Here is a 19,438-nt window from a genome sequence, read left to right on the forward strand (position 1 = left end):
CTTCAGCGCAATCAAACTAACTCCGGGACGGTTTCGGCAAGCGGGTGTCTCTCTCGTCGTCGTTGTCAGCAGCAGCAGCGCAAGTCACGCTCGCGACGAAACCTGTGCAATGCCGGTGGCCTGCCAGATGCTGATAAGGCAAGGACCCTCTCCGTGAGATGTACAGTACTTGTAATGGATCCATCAAGCCAGACGGAGTGAGACCCACTCCATCCACCAGCGCTGACAGGAGCCCCCCTTTGTCTGGGCCACGCAAGGGGGGAATTGCCCGCCACTGGGCCACGATCCCGGTTAATGTTTTACGGGGCGCGCAGTGGCCAACTTCCTAAACGGTGGGCCCCTCTGATGGTGCCGCGGGTCCCCCTCGGTTAATGATCCACTCGCCTGCGTTTTGTGCGCCGAGGTGATCGGACAAGCCGAGACAAGAACTTCTGAAACGAAATTGTTGCGCCAATATCCGACAGCGTGTCCGCCTCCTCACAACGAAGTGGGGAGGGGGGGGCATCAATTTGTGAATGGACAGAGGGACATGGGGAGATGCTGAGAGGACGGTGGAAGAGGAGGGGGTGCATGTGGTTCGATAGAGGAGCTGGGTGGGACACGGGTGGTTGATTTGGTGAGATGTCTGTTCACCTTGATGGGTTGTCTTGTCTTTTTTTTTAAGACGTTGGCTCATCAGTATCTGGAGGAGACAGTCAGTGAATGCACGTGGGACGTTTGAAGAGCGTGGTCGCGACGTGGGCGCTTCCTGCCCGCATCTCTTTGATGATGGAGATGGATACAGAGAGAGAGAGAGGGGACATGGGTGAGGATATTTGAGCGACTCACGGTGGATCGTGAATGCTGTTTAGGGACTCCCATCGTAGCCTTCGGCGATGTTGTGAGACGGGGGCAGATTGTTCGTGGTTGTTTTGTTATTGTTATTTTGTGTGTGTGTCAATCCACTGTTCGATGAGGGTGTCACGAACCCGTGGCGAGAGGGTGACCATAATTCACCACGCTGGTAATATGCGTTGGTGAAAGGGGAGAGGGAGCGCATAGGACGATAGAGCATAGGAGTACGGTACAACTGTGGATTGTAGTGAATTGCCCACAACATAGCCTCGCAGCAGCAGCCTATGACCATGCTTTGTATCCAATCCGAGCACGAGGCAGGCTCAAATCTGCTTAGCTTCTGAGATCCGACAAGATCATGCCCATTCCGTTCCCAATTATTTTGCAGCATGTTCGTTTTAAAAACGAGTCGAAGTGATTTCCTGCTGAACGAGTATTGAGACGGTGCTCATCTTTCGTTTACAACCCTCAACTAGTGATGGAAATTCCACATTCCTATGGCAGGAGTAAGTATATCCATACGACAACCAGTTGACTTTTGCACAAAATGATACTTAGTTTATTTACCCCGAGGGGATGATGGACCGAGTCAATCCCTTACCAGGATTTGAAATAATTCCAATTGTGCTGTTATCTATTTTATGTTAGGAAAACGTTGACATTTGGAACTTCTCCGAGACCTGACACGAAACGTGGGACATCGTGCAGAATAACACACAACCCAAAAACACATCACGGCTGGTTTGTTGAGAGAACGACCAACTTTATGCAGCCTTCCTATGAAGTGATCGTCATTCTTTTTACCATTCCACGTCGGAAGATGATGGTGGGCTGACAGCATGTGGACCTGAAACGAAACGTCGGACATCGTGCCGAACGACGCACGGCACAACCCAGAGGTCGACAACCTGCGGCTCTTTTAATGACCGCTTCGTGACCGTTACTTATCAAGGAACCACCGTTCTCGTGTTCACGTGCACCGCGGCTCTTTAAATATTGCGGTATTATACCGAATTCGAAAAAAACAATGGCTCTGCTCGTTATTGCCGACCCCCTGGTACAACCCACCCACGCATCGTAGAGCCACCACAGCAGTACAACCGCAAGAGGCTGTGTAAGCAGTAGTTTTGTGTCTCGGGTAGGGAGAGAGAGAAAGAGAGTCGTTGCGAGCGATGGCAAGTTTAATATGCAGAAATTAACCAATCTCAAGCGGCGATTGCACACTAAGACACTTTTTGGCACTTTCATGAGCACGGCGCAAAGAGACAAAGCTTGCTAACGAAGCCGGACAAGCCACGAAACGCAGCAACCACATCGCGTGAGCGCACGTCCGCTCCTCACTTGAGGGAGAGCCGGTGGAACCCTGACCTGGCCAAGCCACAACAACAACAACAACGCAGATCACACTTCTCTCGCGAGTATCATCAGCGCAGTGGGGCCATGAGCACTAATCGCCGCTGGGTTCTCACACTCCAAAACATATCTAAAGATGCAGGTGGTTGAGAGACAATTCAAAGTTTCGTACACACATCTTGAATCATTATTACAGGATCATCTTTGTCCGTGATAAATCTGCTGCTGAATGAAGGCCTCCCAAAGCCGGTGCCATTACTTGCGTCCCTGCGATGTTATCAATGATTCCGTCAACTGCACATGAACTGATTTCATCTCCACGGTGAATTATATTAGCAGTGAATTTGAGTCGGCATGAACGGCTGCTGCTCGAATATGCTTGTTCAGGCTGTCTGCCGAATGGGATTATGCTTTTTAGCAGTTGTAAAGGGTTTTCTTTTTTTAAAGTAACTGTGATTTTCCTTGACTTTCATTGAGAGTTCAAATCTTATAGGCAAGAGCCATCATATGCATGCAAGTATTGTGGATGCACTGTTTCAGAAGGCCCATCGGTTCATGGACTAAACGGTAGTTTATTTTTAAAGTGCTGAAGACTCCCATTTCATATTTCTCACAGTATTATTATAATACATTTATTTACCATAATCCACCACGACAGCGTGTTATATATTCAATTACATCCGGCTGTGTATAAATGTATGGGTAAAATTGTGCATGATTTATTTGAATGTTTTTCAATTGTTGGTGCATATTTCATCTAGTAGCCAGGTGAGACTCAGAACTCACCACATTCGTCATTAACACTGCCTTATCATAGAAACAAATATATATTTCTAGATTTGAAGCTTTCGTGACTGCAAGGATTCATACTCTTAGGTTATTTCGGTAAAGTCACGTAAGTAAAAGTAAATAATAATAAATAAATAATAATATATGGTGGAAATAATAAAAGAAATAAAATCATAAATCACGACGTTTCGGAGGCAACACAAGTCTCCGTCATCAGGTGGGACCGTCACAGCTGAATTTACTGTACTTAATACAGTCACTTAATACAGTAAATTCAGCTGTGACGGTCCCACCTGATGACGGAGACTTGTGTTGCCTCCGAAACGTCGTGATTTATTATTTTATTTCTATTATTATTTCTAGTATATTTTTATTATTGTTTATTTATTTATTTTACCTACGTGACTTTACCGAAAAAACCTAAGAGAACAAATATATAGTAGCCTGACGTTTCAGACACTGGCCCTTCTTCACAGCAGAGAGAAAGGGAAGATATATTGACCCGACTGTTCGATTATTTGCTCAGTTTCACCGTAAGCCCAAACAATCAAAAAACAATGTAATCCATCAGCCTCGTGGCTTTCTGGAACAATGTTTACACAGTCTTCCTGGAGTCCTCTCCCCTGCGACACCAGGCAACCCATCAGTAATTGTTCAACGGGTCACATTCGGCTGATGAGACCCAAAAAGTAACAAAAAAAACCTGCCCAAAGTTTCCCTGTTGATGGACAAAAATGTGATTTTAATTACATTTGTGAGCATTGAAACCGCCCTGTAAACGTGTAACGTTGGCTCGACGTTGGGCCACCGGTTCCAACCACATACCGACGTTGGCCCAACGTTCCATGTCTACTGGGCAACTCGTGGCTGTTGACGTATTGATTATGACATCGAGATCGGGGGGTCAGCAAACAACATATTTTTTTTCGAATTCGGTAAAATAACGCAATATTTCAGGAGCCGCCGATGAACGTGAATACGAGTCGATGGGTCCCTAATAACTGTCACGAAGTAGTCCTTACAGAGCCGCACGCGGCTGCCGACCCCTGACCTAGATGTTATCATGGACGTAGCCGTTGATGCCACCACCACCACCACGGCCACCACCAACCCCTCGCTGCCATCGCTTCTTCCCTACCCTCCCGCCAGCTCCCGCGGGCAGCGGCTGGCTAAGGGGACCCAACGGTTCACAAACCGCACGCACAACGTTTGGCGTGCTGACTCGGGTGTCACCTCGGCAAGAGGGTGTGATCCTGGGGGGAACCCGAGCAGCGTGTGTCCGCGGTCGTCCGGAGTGTGACCACGGGCACACGGGTACAGCGGTTGGCGTTCTCGAACGGCACAACAAAATGCTGAGTCCCGATTTTTCGCAAGAGTTTATGTTTGCGTTCGAGCACCCTGTGTTGTAAGTGCGCGAGTGAGTGTGTGCGTTGGTTGCATTCCCCTTTGAGCACATACTATTTAATATATATATTTTAAAAACATTTCTTTGCACGCCACGTAAGCCACGACCACTGCAGACACTGCGATGTAAAGTGCTTGAGTGTGCGATGGAGTAAAACACTGGATGCGTTTCTTTTACATTCAATACGGAAATACGTCTCTATGTATATATGTACAATGCATATGCATAAATCATGAGTTACATATACAAGGGAGGTCATTCGTTTTGAGGATGAGACGGTGGCATTATTGGCAGGACGATTCATTACGGCGTATTCCAGTGGTTTGCCAAATTCATGTGTTAAAGTTAGTCCAGATTTAGTTTTTTATGATTCTATGTAGCTACTTAACATGGCTCGATGTCGACCAATGAACGGGCAGACAATAGCCTCCTTCGCATATCCATCCCTTCACCAAATAAATACAAGTTTTTACACATCCTATCAGACACACAGTCGTCTGATTGTGACATACACCGTCTCAAAAGCAGAATCAGGCTTGCTTGAACCACTGCCAGTGGCGACGTTAATTTGCAAGGACTCTCTCTGTTAGATATGCGTCCTATTTTGATACAAAACTATAAAATGCAACACGAAAATCGTAGCGCCTGTAGTGAGTAGGAGCGCCTCTGGTGGTTAACGGGTTGGGCATGAACATATCACTCGCAGCGTCAACAAATTGTAAAACACCGATGCCTTACACAGGCGATTCGACGCGTGCATCCTGACCTTAAGGACCACCTATATTAAACGATGCGCATCGATTCACCCCAAATTCAAAATAAGTCAGGATTATTTAATGTTTGAATTTATCTGTGTGTATTTAACACAGCATCAGCTGTACCACGATTAAGCAAAACTAAAATCTGCGGCTATCATCACTATCCTTGTTTACCCTTGAAAGTCTCAATACGTCTCGGGAGTAGGGGTTGATGTTGCCAAGTTTCCACAGTAGGGGGCGATGTTGCTGCTGTGCGGAATCCCAATTGAGTCATTTACAGTGTACATTTTCCAGCACTGGAACGTTCTGCATTGTAGTTATTTTTGTGTGTGTTTGCTGTGAGAAGAAACGGGTGAGCACGAAGGCAACCCATGCAGAAGAGGGACACGATACGCAAACTTTACCACATGAAGGTCTCCGAGACGGGGATCGAACCCAGGCCCTTCTTGCTGGTCAATTGGCCGCTGAGTGAAGGCCTCCTCGCCAAGCTGCCACTACATCTATCGATGAAAGTACAAAACGATATCTAGTTTTCTCAAAACTTTCTGACCACTCCGAATTACAACACACACACACACATATAAATTACAAACAAAACTCACACCTAGTTTTAAAGAATGAACACTATTTTGGCATTTTGCAAAACATCTGAGGCACAATGTGTGAACGTTCGTTTTCTGCTTCGGAACAAACTAAATACTGGAGCAATAATAATACTGTAAATATAATAATAACAATATTAATAACATTCGTACGTGGAATTTGCTTGGATGCCATGTTTGAGATGGTAACAGTTGCCATGGTTGCAGGAAGAGCAAAGGCTCCTGGGTAATGACGCATCAAGGTAACGAGACTACAAAGCACCTTTGATTTTGTGCGACGCCCGTTGACACGGTAACATGCACGGCACGGGTTAACACACACACCACCAATCGGCAGGCTCGTATCATACGTTGGGCCAACGTTGATCCAACGTTCATCCAAATGTTCCAACCACGCGCCAACGTTGACCCAAAGGTTGCAACCACGCGCCAACGTTGACCCAACGTTAGCCCACAGGTTGCAACCACATGCCAACGTTGGTTCAACGTTGGCGAGTTGGCCGCGACGGTTTTTATTTTAAACGAATTCGCATTTTGCGAGATGGACGTCGTGGTTCTTCTCTCGCGATTGATGAATTCCTCCCTTCACCCCCCCGTAGGAATTGTGTTCCGTGCTTCCTCAACGCCCTCAGCCATAGTCTGCCTTGATGTGCAACACGTTGGCCAGTTCTGGCCTTTTCTTCAGTGCCTGTGCAGTTCAAACACAAGAGAATCGTGGTCACACACAAAACAAAAAAATCATGACAAAATAAAAGAATCCACGATAAAGGTTTTTCTGTTTGTTGGGTGAGATCGCGTGAATATAAATGTGTCGTTAAACCCGCCAACCATCTGACACAGCCAATTAGTAAGGTTTGTCACATCAACAAAACGTGTCAATTAGTTACTACTTCAGCACACCGGTTGTGTGTTGGAGAGTAAACTCACAACATTTAAAATTCGAGGACGACGTTTAGCTGGTGATTACAACCAGCTTCATCAGGCGATGAGCCAAAATTGTGAAAGCCTACGTGTTAAACAAAATAAAATAACTGATACGAATTATGATTAAATGACGGTGCAAAACACACGACTCAAAAAAATAACTCCGTTCCTATAACAGTGCACCTACTTGACAGGCGCAGGTTTCATGTTAGCGTGCTAGAAAATCGGCCTTATTATTACGATGGTAGAAATCGAAAAAAATCTTCAAACGCTAAAAAAAACTACCCTAACAGCTAACAGCGACGACAAAAAAAACAAACCGCTGGAATAAAAGACGGCGCTCACAACAAAGCGGGCGGGACCGCTGGCGAGGGAGCTGCCGCAAAAAAACGACCGTTCAATTTCCCTGAACAGCAAATGTTTTGTGCCGGCTGTCATGTCCCCGCTTGATCTCTGAGCAATTACGCTTCGTCCGTCTTCGCGCCTGCCCCCTCGTGCTGGGAGGGGAGGGGCGGCGAGGGGGGAAGGGATGGGGGCAGTGGGGGTTGCGGGGGATCCCTGCTCGACATGGTCTCGCTAACGCAACGAGCCTTCCCCCGGCGAGCCACCACCCATCGGGGCGCGCGGGTGACGGATTGAGATTAAACAGACTGCGACGACCGGCGTATTCCATCTCGCCTCCCCTTAGCGGCTGTCGCTCCCCCCCCCTTTCTCTACGAGTGACGCTCCCCGTGCCTCCGCACGCCCCCCCCCCCCCCGTCCAGGTTCGCACTCGCGCTTTGTCACGTTCGGCGTCGTCGGGTTTGTGAAGCGCCTCTCGTTGCCCGTCGTTGTTGGCCCCGCTCGTGCGCCGATTTATTGTTTCCTACGGCCGCCGCTGCTGCTCGTCCCCGAGCCTCACGCGGCTCCGCACCGGCCCACGTGGTTCCTATCTCAGCCCGCAACCTGGTTTGGGATATAAACTCAATGTTATTTTGTCAATTCCCCCTCATTTTATACCGATTGCTCTACGGGACGTGGCGTCACGGGACCAAGGAACCGATGAGATCTCTCGGGGAACAGCCCACGGAAGCGGCAATCACGGAGAGCCCCGGCTGGCGTGTGTTGCCGTGGTGGCCACTGCGTGCGCTGGGGTTGTGTAGCGGGCGCCACCTGCAGCTTGTCCATGAGCTCCCTGTAGAGCCTCTGGCTCTCCGGGTCGTCGGCGTCGGTAAAGTAGTCGGATATCCCGACGTGAACCAGCACCGACTTGAGCGAAGGGCAGCACTCTGTGTGGGGGGGGGGGGGGGGTGCAAAGGGGCAGCTCTGCCCATCACGGCCTGTGGTGGTGACCAGCGCCCGGTTTCTTTCCCGGCCAGGTCCGTCCGGAGGTCGATGACGACCCCACGGAAAACACCTCCACATCCAGCAAGCCGCATCGAGCGTAACCGCTCACGGTGGCCGTGGCCTCTGCTACTTAGCCACGTGCAACCACACTGCACACGCACCGCACACACTCAAAAATACGATCCGGAAAAATTGTCAGCCAGACATTATGCCCTCCTGGCGATGATGTACAGCTCATTAATACTCTGGCTCTCAATGATTCATCTGACCCTGAGACGGGACAGATTGCCACGATTCAGGGTCCCAAGTGGATTTCAAAGTTGATTGTTACATCTCATTTGAACCGTTTCTTTCTTTTTCTCCCTCGTTTGTTCTGTTGCCTTCGCTCCTTTCAGATGTGCTTCTGCGGCCGTCTGGAACGCTCTTCCTTGCGATATTAGGAAGCCACTGGAGTTATGCGCTTTATTAAATCAAGATTAAAAAAAAAATTTCTTTAGATCTGCTTTTTGTGTTAAGTTTATTGTCCATCCCCCACACCTCCGATTAGCAAGGTTGGCAACGCACGGAAGTTCAACGTACGTATGTTAATTATTCCAAGTGTCACATATTGGCATTTTGCTCGTGACGAACATTTCCAAACATAATCTCGATTACTGGGGTGGGGAACGTGGGTCAGGGATCCTGTCAGTATTGGTGAGGGTTGTCACGGTGCAGGGTGGGAGGGGAACGTTAATCGTGCATCATGGATCAGAGATCAGCAATCATGGATCACTGCAGTGGGGATCAGGAATCGTGGATCACGAATCATGCAACGGGGATTGGGGAAGGGATCAGGGATCAGGGAGGGGGATCATGAGTACGCCTTTTGGCGTCCTCTGGTCTAACACCGTCTTGAGACGAGGCTCAAAAGAAAGCTGTCTCTGGTGTGGACCAATCAGTTTCAAGGACAATGCATATATTATCAGAGTGTGTTTTTTTGTTTGCATTCTGACCACAAGTATTGTGGTTAATGCAGACATGATTCCTTGCAAAAGGTTTCAGTTTGGTGTTTTCACATCTTAACACCTGTTTTGTTGCCAGAAAAAAGGGGAAAACCTATTCTGATATTAGGAGAATAGTGGAGTGGCAGTCGGGTAGGAACCGTGTCGGTATTGGGGATAGGATCATGGATCAGGGAGCGGGGGGGGGGGGGTAGGAACGGCGTGGGTACCGGAGAAGTGCAGGAGTGCGCGCGGCGTGACGGGCGTGAAGACGAGCGCCAGCACCTCGAGGCGGCGCAGGCCGGGCGGCTCGCACAGCGCCGCCGCTCCCTCCTGGCTCAGCTCCAGCACGCGGTCCAGCTCCAGCCCCCGCAGCTCGGGGCAGCTACGCACTGGGTGGAGGGGTGGGGGTGGGGGTGGGGGGGGGTGGGGGGGGTGGGGGGGTGGGGGGGGTGGAGGGGTGGGGGGGGTGGGGGGGTGGAGGGGTGGGGGGGTGGGGGGTGGAGGGTGGAGGGGTGGGGGGGTGGGGAAGTGGAGGTGTTGGGGGGTGGTGGGGGTGGGGGTGGAGGGGGTGCGGGGGGGTGGGGGGGTGGGGGGGGTGGATGGGGTGCGGGGGGTGGGGGGGTGGAGGGGGGTGCGGGGGGTGGAGGGAGTGGAGGGGTGGGGGAGTGGGGAGGTGGTGGGGGTGGGGGGGGTGGTGGGGGTGGAGGGGGTGGGGGGGGTGGAGGGGGTGCGGGGGGTGGAGGGGGTGGGGGGTGAGGGGAGTGGAGGGGGTGGGGGGGCAGAGACGACGAGTGGAGGGGGGCGATGAGGGTTTGGGAGAGCGAGGGATGAACGAGGTGTGTGTGTGCGTGCGTGCCTTGTATGTGATGTGATGTGCACATGCATGTGGGTGTGTGTGTGTGAATATGCCTGCACTCTGGGTTGTTCTTAGTGCTTTCGGAGTCCCTGACCCTCTGCTCACGATCATTAAGGACATTCATGATGGTGAGCGGGCCCGGGTAAAACTACGTGGCTGGGAGTCAGAGCCATTCCCTGTACACCTTGGGGTGCGACAGGGATGTCCTCTGGCTCCCACATTATTTAACATCTATTTTGACCACGTAGTTCGTGAAGCCTTCAATAGCTGTACCGAGGGAATTTCCATTTGGTACAGATATAATGGGAGGCTGATCGATGCCCTGGTGCGATCAAGGGATGGCTCCCTATTGGTCAACCATGTTATGTATGCCGATGATTTGGTAATAGCTGCTCATTCAGAGGAGGAGTTGGAGACGCTGCTGCTGAGACTGGAGCGTGCCACTAAGAGGTGGGGCCTTACCATCAGCTCCACCAAAACTAAGCACCTGCCTGGGTAATTTGTACCATCGGACACTCCACCCACACAACTCCCAATCGGTGATGGGGCAGTTGTGGAGAGTTTCCCATACCTGGGCAGTGTGCTTATAACCGGCTCCAGTTTGACAGCAGAGGTCTCACTCCGAATCAGTCGAGCGGCAATATCTTTTCATCAGTTGCGTAACGATGTGTGGAAGCTACCTGGTCTGTCGCTCCGCACGAAGCTTCAGGTCTTCTCGGCCACAGTCATTCCCTCCCTTCTCTATGCTTGCGAAACGTGGACCCCCCTAATGGAGCATCTTCGCCGGTTAGAAACATTTAGGCTGGCCTGCCCCGGGTGGCTAAAGCACAGCAAGTTGGCACAGTAGGGGGCACAGGTGATGCATCAGCAAGTCATCTCGGTCATCTCAGTCAGTCGACCCGTGGCGCCTGCTGGGTCTGCCCCGTGACCTCCTGCCAGCGGGCGTTCGACACTTCACGTGGCCTTAAGTTGCACATGGCCTGGCACAAGCGTCGTGGTGACGTCACTTCCACTTAGTGGCGAATGGCGGTTGTTGTTGTTGTGCATAGGTGTGTATACATGTGTGTGTGAATGAGTGTGTGCAGCGCTACGAACCTAGCGACCCGAGTTCGATTCCCGCTCACGGTCACCACCGGTGATAATTATCTGAACCGGTCATGGGCTTCCCCTAGCTCGACTCGGCCTCAAATTAATACCTGGTACGGTGTGTGACCATCGGCACTAGGGAGACAAAGGAGGCCGGGCGTGGTGCTGGCCACCCCGTCGTGTGCCGTGCCGCCCTTCATAGGTGCTCGCTAACAGCTCTTGTTATACAGTCTGTTAAGTCTAAACAGGCGATCTTTGTGTGTGTAAGTGTATATGTGTGTGTGTGAAAGAGTGGTAGCATAGTGGTTAAGACACCGCTACCAACCCATCGATCCCAGTTTGATTCCCGCTCACAACCAATAACAGTGTCGAATATTTGAACCGGTTTTGGATCTCCCCAGGGTCGACTCAACCTCAAATGAGTACCCAGCGCAGTGTGCAAACATCAGCATGGGGGAGACAAAGGCGGCCGGGCATAGTGTTGGTCACCCAACAGTACATGCCCCAACAGTCTGCTTGAAGGATAAACGGGGGATCTTTGTCTTTGCGTGTTTGTGTGATGAGTGGTGGTGGTGGTGGAGCGCCTGGATCTTTACACACGCCAACTACGATCCCAGCGGCGACGGTAAACGTCAGCGGCTGCCACTTCGTCTCAACTCCCAAATCCCAAGGCGTCTTTTTCGCGACGCGTTCTGCCCAATCACGCTCATCTCAATCGCGGTGCCGTTGCCACGTCAGACCACGCAATCGTCGTGCCCGATACAATCTAGGAATACAAGATATTTTTTTAAAAATCAAGCGACGCAACCAGAGCACAGCTCGCTCTTGAGTGCTCACCGAGAGCAGCCAGGCCCTGGATGTCGCAGCCGCGACCTCCGACCCCCAGCGCCCGCAGGTTGGGCCAGCAGCGACCGATCATCTGCAGGCAGCCGTTGTCGAAAAGCTCCTCCTGGGCGCTGGCACGTGGAGCGCAGCCGGGGACGGCGTGTGCCGTGAGCGTGTGCCGTGAGCTTGTGCCGTGAGCGTGTGCCGTGAGCGCGTGCCGTGAGTGTGGGCCGTGAGTGTGTGCCGTGAGCGTGTGCCGTGAGCGTGTGCCGTGAGGGTGTGCCGTGAGCGTGTGCCGTGAGTGTGTGCCGTGAGCGCGTGCCGTGAGCGTGTGCCGTGAGTGTGTGCCGTGAGCGTGTGCCGTGAGCGTGTGCCGTGAGCGCGTGCCGTGAGCGCGTGCCGTGAGTGTGTGCCGTGAGCGTGTGCCGTGAGGGTGTGCCGTGAGCGTGTGCCGTGAGCGCGTGCCGTGAGCGTGTGCCGTGAGGGTGTGCCGTGAGCGTGTGCCGTGAGCGTGTGCCGTGAGGGTGTGCCGTGAGCGTGTGCCGTGAGCGTGTGCCGTGAGGGTGTGCCGTGAGCGCGTGCCGTGAGCGTGTGCCGTGAGGGTGTGCCGTGAGCGTGTGCCGTGAGCGCGTGCCGTGAGCGTGTGCCGTGAGCGTGTGCCGTGAGGGTGTGCCGTGAGCGTGTGCCGTGAGCGTGTGCCGTGAGCGCGTGCCGTGAGCGTGTGCCGTGAGTGCGTGCCGTGAGCGTGTGCCGTGAGTGTGTGCCGTGAGTGTGGGCCGTGAGCGCGTGCCGTTAGTGTGCCGTGAGTGTGTGCCGTGAGTGTGGGCCGTGAGCGCGTGCCGTGAGTGTGTGCCGTGAGTGTGTGCCGTGAGCGCGTGCCGTGAGCTTGTGCCGTGAGCGTGTGCCGTGAGCGTGGGCCGTGAGTGTGTGCCGTGAGCGTGGGCCGTGCACGGCGTGTGCCTCGTCTCGTGCGTGCGTGCGCGGTACATCTGAGCGTGTTTATCGAGCGTGTGCGTGGCGTAGGGGTGTGAATTACGTGTACGTGCCGGTGGTGTGTGTTTACAAGCGTTATGTGTGCACGTGCGTGGTGCAGTATGTGTTTGAGCGTGCAGTGTGTGAGTGTGCGGTGCACATGTGTGGTGCGGTGTGTGTTTCATTGTGCGGTGCGGTATGTTTGAGTGTGCGGTGTGTGTTTGAATGTGTGGTGTGTGTTTAAGTGTGCGGTGTGTGTTTGAGCGTGTGGTTCAGTGTGTGTTTGAATGTGTGGTGTGTGTTTGAGCGTGCGGTGTGTGTTTGAGCGTGTGGTTCAGTGTGTGTTTGAATGTGCGGTGTGTGTTTGAGTGTGTGGTTCAGTGTGTGTTTGAGCGTGCGGTGTGTGTTTGAGCATGTGGGGCAGTGTGTGTTTGAATGTGTGGTGTGTGTTTGAGCATGCGGTGTGTGTTTGAGCATATGGGGCAGTGTGTGTTTGAATGTGCGGTGTGTGTTTGAATGTGCGGTGTGTGTTTGAGCGTGCGGTGCGTGTGTGGTGCGGTATTCCCCCGTGTGCCTGGTCTCTCTTCACCATGGGTAGCCGGGTGCCACCTGCAGGGAGACGACATCCGGGCAGCCGGCGCTCAGCGACCACAGGCCCTGGGCAGTCACGGGGTCCGTGCTGCTCCTGCAACAAGCACACGGGCGCCGGCGCTGTGAGCACGCGATCGCGTTCCAACTTCCACGTTCATTTTGCTTAACGAGGTGGGGAAATCGAGAGACCAGGACAGAGTCATCATTTGTACGTACGTACGTAGTCTACTGTGCTAATCGGAGGTGCGGGGAAGGACAAGACATTTGCAGGAGAGAACTGTGTCGTCAACGTGGCAAGCGCAACAGCACATGTAGAGAAGTCCCAATAGAAAACAACCGGTTTCAAAGACAGAGGACAAGCATACATCATTATAAAATAAAATACGTTGCAATGGAAATATGTATTTGGCTGTGGCCTGGTGGGTCAGAGGTCAGAGTGCCGAGCCAGCACCACCGAGCTCTGGGACCCATGGCTTCATTAACAACATGTTAGAACGTTGTTGCTGGCTGCCTGCTGGCTGGCAGGACGTCACGTCCGCAGGGAGGGAGGGAGGGTCACATCCAAGTAATGTGTGGGCTGCTAGTTAACATGAAGAAAGTCGACAAAGTTACCAGCGCACCAGCAGGTACACCTCGATAGCACTCGTGGTCCGTACGTTAATACAGCGATGTCGCTATCATGTTACGGGTGGCGCTCCTGAAATGCAATTTCAAGTATTTTATTGTGGTGAGTGAAGTTTAAAACGCACGTGGAGTAGAGGTTACCAGGTGGCTCACAGGTTAGAGTGCTGAGAATCTGGATTTGAACCCAGGATTTGTCCACCTGAGATGATACCACGTTCTAATTTGTAGCGAGATGATGGCCTCAACCCAGCCACCGGTGACTCGCATCAAAACTCATGGACTCGTTTCGTGGTGCACAGATTCACCCATTGACACACCCAATAGGCTAACACAAAGACCCACAGACTCACAATGTCCTCGTAGACCCACACAGGGACTTACAGACTTCCAGAGATCCAGAGAAGCATAGGCTCGCAAAAAACACACACAGTCATCTCGAGCCCTGGGAGATAACTTCACAGAACTAGTTCTGAAATTCTTCCAACTACCCATACGCGCATTCCTTGTTCATGTACAATTAACAGAGCTGGAATAAGTTGAGGTAAATAAGCAACTAAATTTAGTTTTTGTTGTTGTTGCGTGTGTGTAATCATCGGTATTCGGGCAGAGGCTATCAACTTGAGAAACCGGTTGAAATCACTGGCGGCTTTTAAACCCGGATTCGAATATCCAAATATCTTAGCCGTGCCGGCTCAGTGCTCCGACAGGGCCATTATAAAGCCCCACCACCCCGAGCCACGTGCTTGCCACCACAGAGGCGCGTGGCGTGGTTGGCATGGACCCCAAAGCAAAAGGATTGAAATTGTGGAGCCACGGAGCCACTCTCCTGCCCTCCAATTGCCCTCCACCCCAGAGGTCGCAACCGGGTACCCGATACCCGTACCCTACCCGATACCCGGCTACCCGGGTACCCGCGTACGGGTAGCCGTTTGCGACCTTGGTGCGGCCGGGTACGGGTACGGGTAAACCGTGAGTCACTGGTGAGTAACCGTTTGTCACTCATTTCGGGTAGGGTACGGGTAGGGAATCAAAACCCGTTTGCGACCTCTGACACCCCCCCTCCCCCCCTTCGTGGGGGCAGTTGCACCGCCTGCGCACTCCATCGCCGCCAACCAACCGCCTTGGGCTGCCGTCGACGATTTCCACTGCGACGAACCGCGTGGGTCCTGGCCAATGGGAAGTGAAACCACGGCGGTGACGTACTGCCCTCTAGTGGTCACGTGGCAATGGCCCCCATGTGGGTGCGGGCGAGGTGACTTTTTAACGTGCGAAATTACAGTATATCGATCATGGAGAGTCGCGTGCGGTGAATAATCGTGTATGAATCTGTCAATATAAAATAACGACGAAAAAAATGTAAGTCCATATGGTAACTTAGAACGATTTAAAACACAATTCTAAAGTCACTGATCGTAAACAATGTTGGTTTCCAAGAGTAACCAGCGAGCACGAACTGATTACGTCACGCAATGCAGAGCTTCCGTTGATTTTTTTTATTCGCTTGCTAGTTAGGATACCTCACGGAATGGACAATTGGTTAAATTGTTGATGTTCATTATTCATACATTTATTTCTCAGAACCATGTTGGGTCAGGCAAGGGGCTGTATTCGGTTGAAACAAGATTCAACAAGGGGGGTACAGTAGCCAAAATAAGTAATTAAAAAAGAATAAACACGCTTTAATTAAATGTACCGTACTAGTAATGGCAGAACTCCACGACTCCAGGAAGTGGCCCCGAAGCTTGCCATAACGTAAGGGACCGTGGCCAATTACAGCCAACGTCAGTTTACCGTGGACAATTAGACCCAAGCCAAAACATAACATGTAAAAAATAATGTTGAAAAATGTGCTTTAATTTTTTATATAAAATATAGTATTGTCATCAGTATGACATAAGTGTACCAAGTTTGCAGTCGATGCCACATTGGGAAGTGGGTTAAAATCGAGTTACAAGATTTGAGGATACGACAACGACAACAACAACAGACGGAGTGAGTTAAATAAAAGCGTGTAATAATATCAAGACTGAGAACCAAGTGGTCTGAACTTGATCTTGTGTCCAATTTTCAGCTTTCGAGCCCATGTGGAACATCATGAATGTTGACATCAACTCGCCCAGTCACTCATGACCGGCTCCCGACATGATCACGCATGTGCAGTGGCTGCACATGTCCATAGCTCATGTATAGAATGCAAGCCGCCATCAGCAGCAGCAGCAGCAGTCATGATCAATCTACTGCTGGATGAAATCCTCCCAAAGCCATTGCCATGTGGATCAGCCCTTTTCTCAATCCACTGCTCTACGGGATTAGTAAGTATATTGAACTTCTTTCGCACCATACGTAGTTAACAGTGCTAATCTGAGGTGCGGGGGAAGGACAACAAACTGAACACGAAAAGCAGTTCTAAAGAAATTTGTTTTCAACCTTGATTATTTAAAGTGCCTAGCTCCAGTGGCTTCCTAATATCGGTATGAAAGAGCATTTTAGATAGCGGCAGAAGAAGCTAATCTTAAAGTAATGCCAGTTGGCAGAAAGTTGACAGCAAGTGTGACGTGATAACCGTTTTTATTATTTTACCAAGTAATCTCGCTAGGAAGGTATTGGTGGGGGGTTAAAACATTCTTAGTGGTCCTTGGGAATTTGAACATTTCTTATTGGTACCATTCAAGGTGGCCAATGCTATCAAATGTTCTCTTGAATGTTTCCATCTCTCGATCACAAATCTGCGCGATAGCAAAACCTGCGTGGTAGCTTTGTATGAGATGAATGTGTTGAAATGGCACCGATAGAGAAGAGAGTTCGACAACAAACAACAAGAATGTGATATGAGGCAAGTACGGAATATGGGAAGTAAACATTCCGTTTGTCTTCCAAACTCAATGTGTATGCTCAGCTCACTGCCCATGGTGAACACTGCCCATGGTGAACACTGCCCATGGTGAACAATGCCCATGGTGAACAATGCCCATGATGAACAATGCCCATGGTGAACAATGCCCATGGTGAACAATGCCCATGGTGAACAATGCCCATGGTGAACAATGCCCATGGTGAACAATGCCCATGGTGAACAATGCCCATGGTGAACAATGCCCATGGTGAACAATGCCCATGGTGAACAATGCCCATGGTGAACAATGCCCATGGTGAACAATGCCCATGGTGAACAATGCCCATGGTGAACAATGCCCATGGTGAACAATGCCCATGGTGAACAATGCCCATGGTGAACAATGCCCATGGTGAACAATGCCCATGGTGAACAATGCCCATGGTGAACAATGCCCATGGTGAACAATGCCCATGGTGAACACTGCCCATGGTGAACACTGCCCATGGTGAACACTGCCCATGGTGAACAATGCCCATGGTGAACACTGCCCATGATGAACAATGCCTATGGTGAACACTGCCCATGATGAACAATGCCCATAGTAAACAATGCCCATGGTGAACAATGCCCATGGTGAACAATGCCCATAGTAAACAATGCCCATGGTGAACAATGCCCATAGTAAACAATGCCCATGGTGAACAATGCCCATGGTGAACAATGCCCATAGTAAACAATGCCCATGGTGAACACTGCCCATGGTGAACACTGCCCATGGTGAATACTGTGGTAGCATGAGCCACTGTAGGTGGCACCAACCAACCTGTTTGGCTCACGGCATACCGGGCCCCCAATGGGTGAGCCCCACTGCTACACATTGACCTTTGACTCCCGGCCATGAGAGATGCTCCCGAACCTCCCTCAACCTCCTATCCCCGCCGCCCCTTCCCCTCCGATGACGAAAGAAACACGAGTGGGGTTGGTGACGCACGCACACAGGTCGTGGAGGCGAGGCACTCTCTCCAGAATAGATCCCCTGCCTGCCATCGATCCGCCCGGCTCACATCGACCCACGCGCAGCTGCGGGCCACGACACAGGAGCCGGCACGGACAGATTTGTTTCGGGGCGAAGGCGGCACAGCGTGTACCTGAGCCAGGACCGGTAGCCCCCCCCACCACCAAACCTACTGCCACCCCCCACCGCACCCCACCCCCCACCCTCCTGCCTACCTCTGCCCACCTGCTCCCTCGAGCCCTTAAATGTGTTTAACTCGGACACCACGACACGGCTCCCGCCTGAACAACGACGCGTGGATCCAGTCACCCACAACAAGAAGTAAACGCTCCACGCGTAGCTCGATGTAGGAATACGCAGGCGGCCGTGATTGATCCACTGCTGGATTGAGGCCTCCCCACGTGCCTCTCGGACAAGCTGGCCTCGTGTCAGTGACTCGCTGCTACGCCCGTCGCCACCCATTATGTTTCGATTTAAAGCTTTCGTGACTGCAGGGATTCATCTTCTTGGTTCTTTCGGTAAAGTCACGTAGAAGGGAAATAATAAAATAATAAAAATAAAACATAATAAAATGATTCTCACTTTAAGAATTATTTTATTATTTTTATTATTATTATTTTATTATTTCCCTTCTACGTGACTTTACCGAAAGAACCAAGAACACTCATTATGTGTCAATCGCCTGATGATGCTGGCTTAGAATTATGTTTTTGGAGAGAACACTCGATCCGCATTCGCCGCTGAGGGGTCGGAGCAGCGTCGCCATGAGAACCGCTCCTCTGCATCCACCGGGAAAAGGCGAAGTGCGCTTTCAACTTAATTTATTTCGTGCATCTTTTGCCGTGATCTGTGAAAGCGGCCACTGATAAGCGCGTTGCGACTATTTGGCACCGTTTATTTGGATAATTTACTCGGAAATTACTCCGTTGGGAAATTCACAGCGATCGTCGCCCCCCCGCCAACCCCCCGCGTGCCCCTCCCCCTCCAACCCCCATTTGCGAAGCTTATCCAGGACCCTCCTGAGAGCGTCCTGAGACTCAGCGAAGCTTTCCCGCGTAAATCTTGAACTTCTTTCGCACCGTACTTAGCCAACCGTACTAAGCAGAGGTGCAACCTCGGGTGTTGCGCGCCATGGTCAGTTATTGAACCAGGCTGGCCAGGACCATCGCGCATTGCATTTCTTGCCACACGACTAAGTGCGTGTAAGAGGTATCAAAACAACATTTGCCGAGAAGCGTTGAGAATCCCATCATGAAGCAGCAGACATTGCGCCTCCTTCCTGCCATATTTGTCCCTCAATGTAGTTGTTTTTTATTTTTTACACATCACATCAGCCGCACGGCCTTCTGGGAGTGCATCGTTCCACGAGCGTTGGTTCAACGCAAGTGAAACTCTGGACATCCGGTGCCTCATCAGCGGTCAGCCTTGCTTTGCAAGAAAATGGTTACATGCACAAGAATGCCCCATTCGATGTGCTCGGAGAAGATTTCACGCGGGCAATAATGGGTAGATGCACGCATGCCTTGGCGCTGACACCACGCAGTGGCGCTTCCCGTTACTAATTCGTGGCCCCGATGTTTCCACCGGACCCTAGAGCCCCCACGACAACACGCCTGCTGCTGCGGTCGAAGCCATGGCGATAAAATTCTAGTGGGGAAA

The 19,438-nt window shown here is 51.3% G+C and overlaps 1 protein-coding gene across 1 annotated transcript in view; it reads right to left on the reverse strand.

The window, feature by feature from the left end:
- Positions 1-3,697: 3,697 nt before the first annotated feature.
- LOC144721522 (F-box only protein 41-like) overlaps positions 3,698-19,438 on the reverse strand; it is a 67,031-nt gene continuing 51,290 nt past the window's right edge. The window contains exons 13-17 of the mRNA XM_078599195.1: positions 13,303-13,398; positions 11,754-11,872; positions 9,202-9,363; positions 7,818-7,933; positions 3,698-6,429 (exon numbers count right to left, since the gene is read on the reverse strand). Coding sequence (XP_078455321.1) covers positions 6,370-6,429; positions 7,818-7,933; positions 9,202-9,363; positions 11,754-11,872; positions 13,303-13,398 — 553 coding nt within the window. The 3' untranslated portion in view covers positions 3,698-6,369. The remainder of the gene's footprint in view (positions 6,430-7,817; positions 7,934-9,201; positions 9,364-11,753; positions 11,873-13,302; positions 13,399-19,438) is intronic.

Source organism: Lampetra planeri, chromosome 12 (genome assembly GCF_965212315.1).
Source record: "Lampetra planeri chromosome 12, kcLamPlan1.2.h2, whole genome shotgun sequence".
NCBI classification, from domain to species: Eukaryota; Metazoa; Chordata; class Hyperoartia; order Petromyzontiformes; family Petromyzontidae; genus Lampetra; species Lampetra planeri.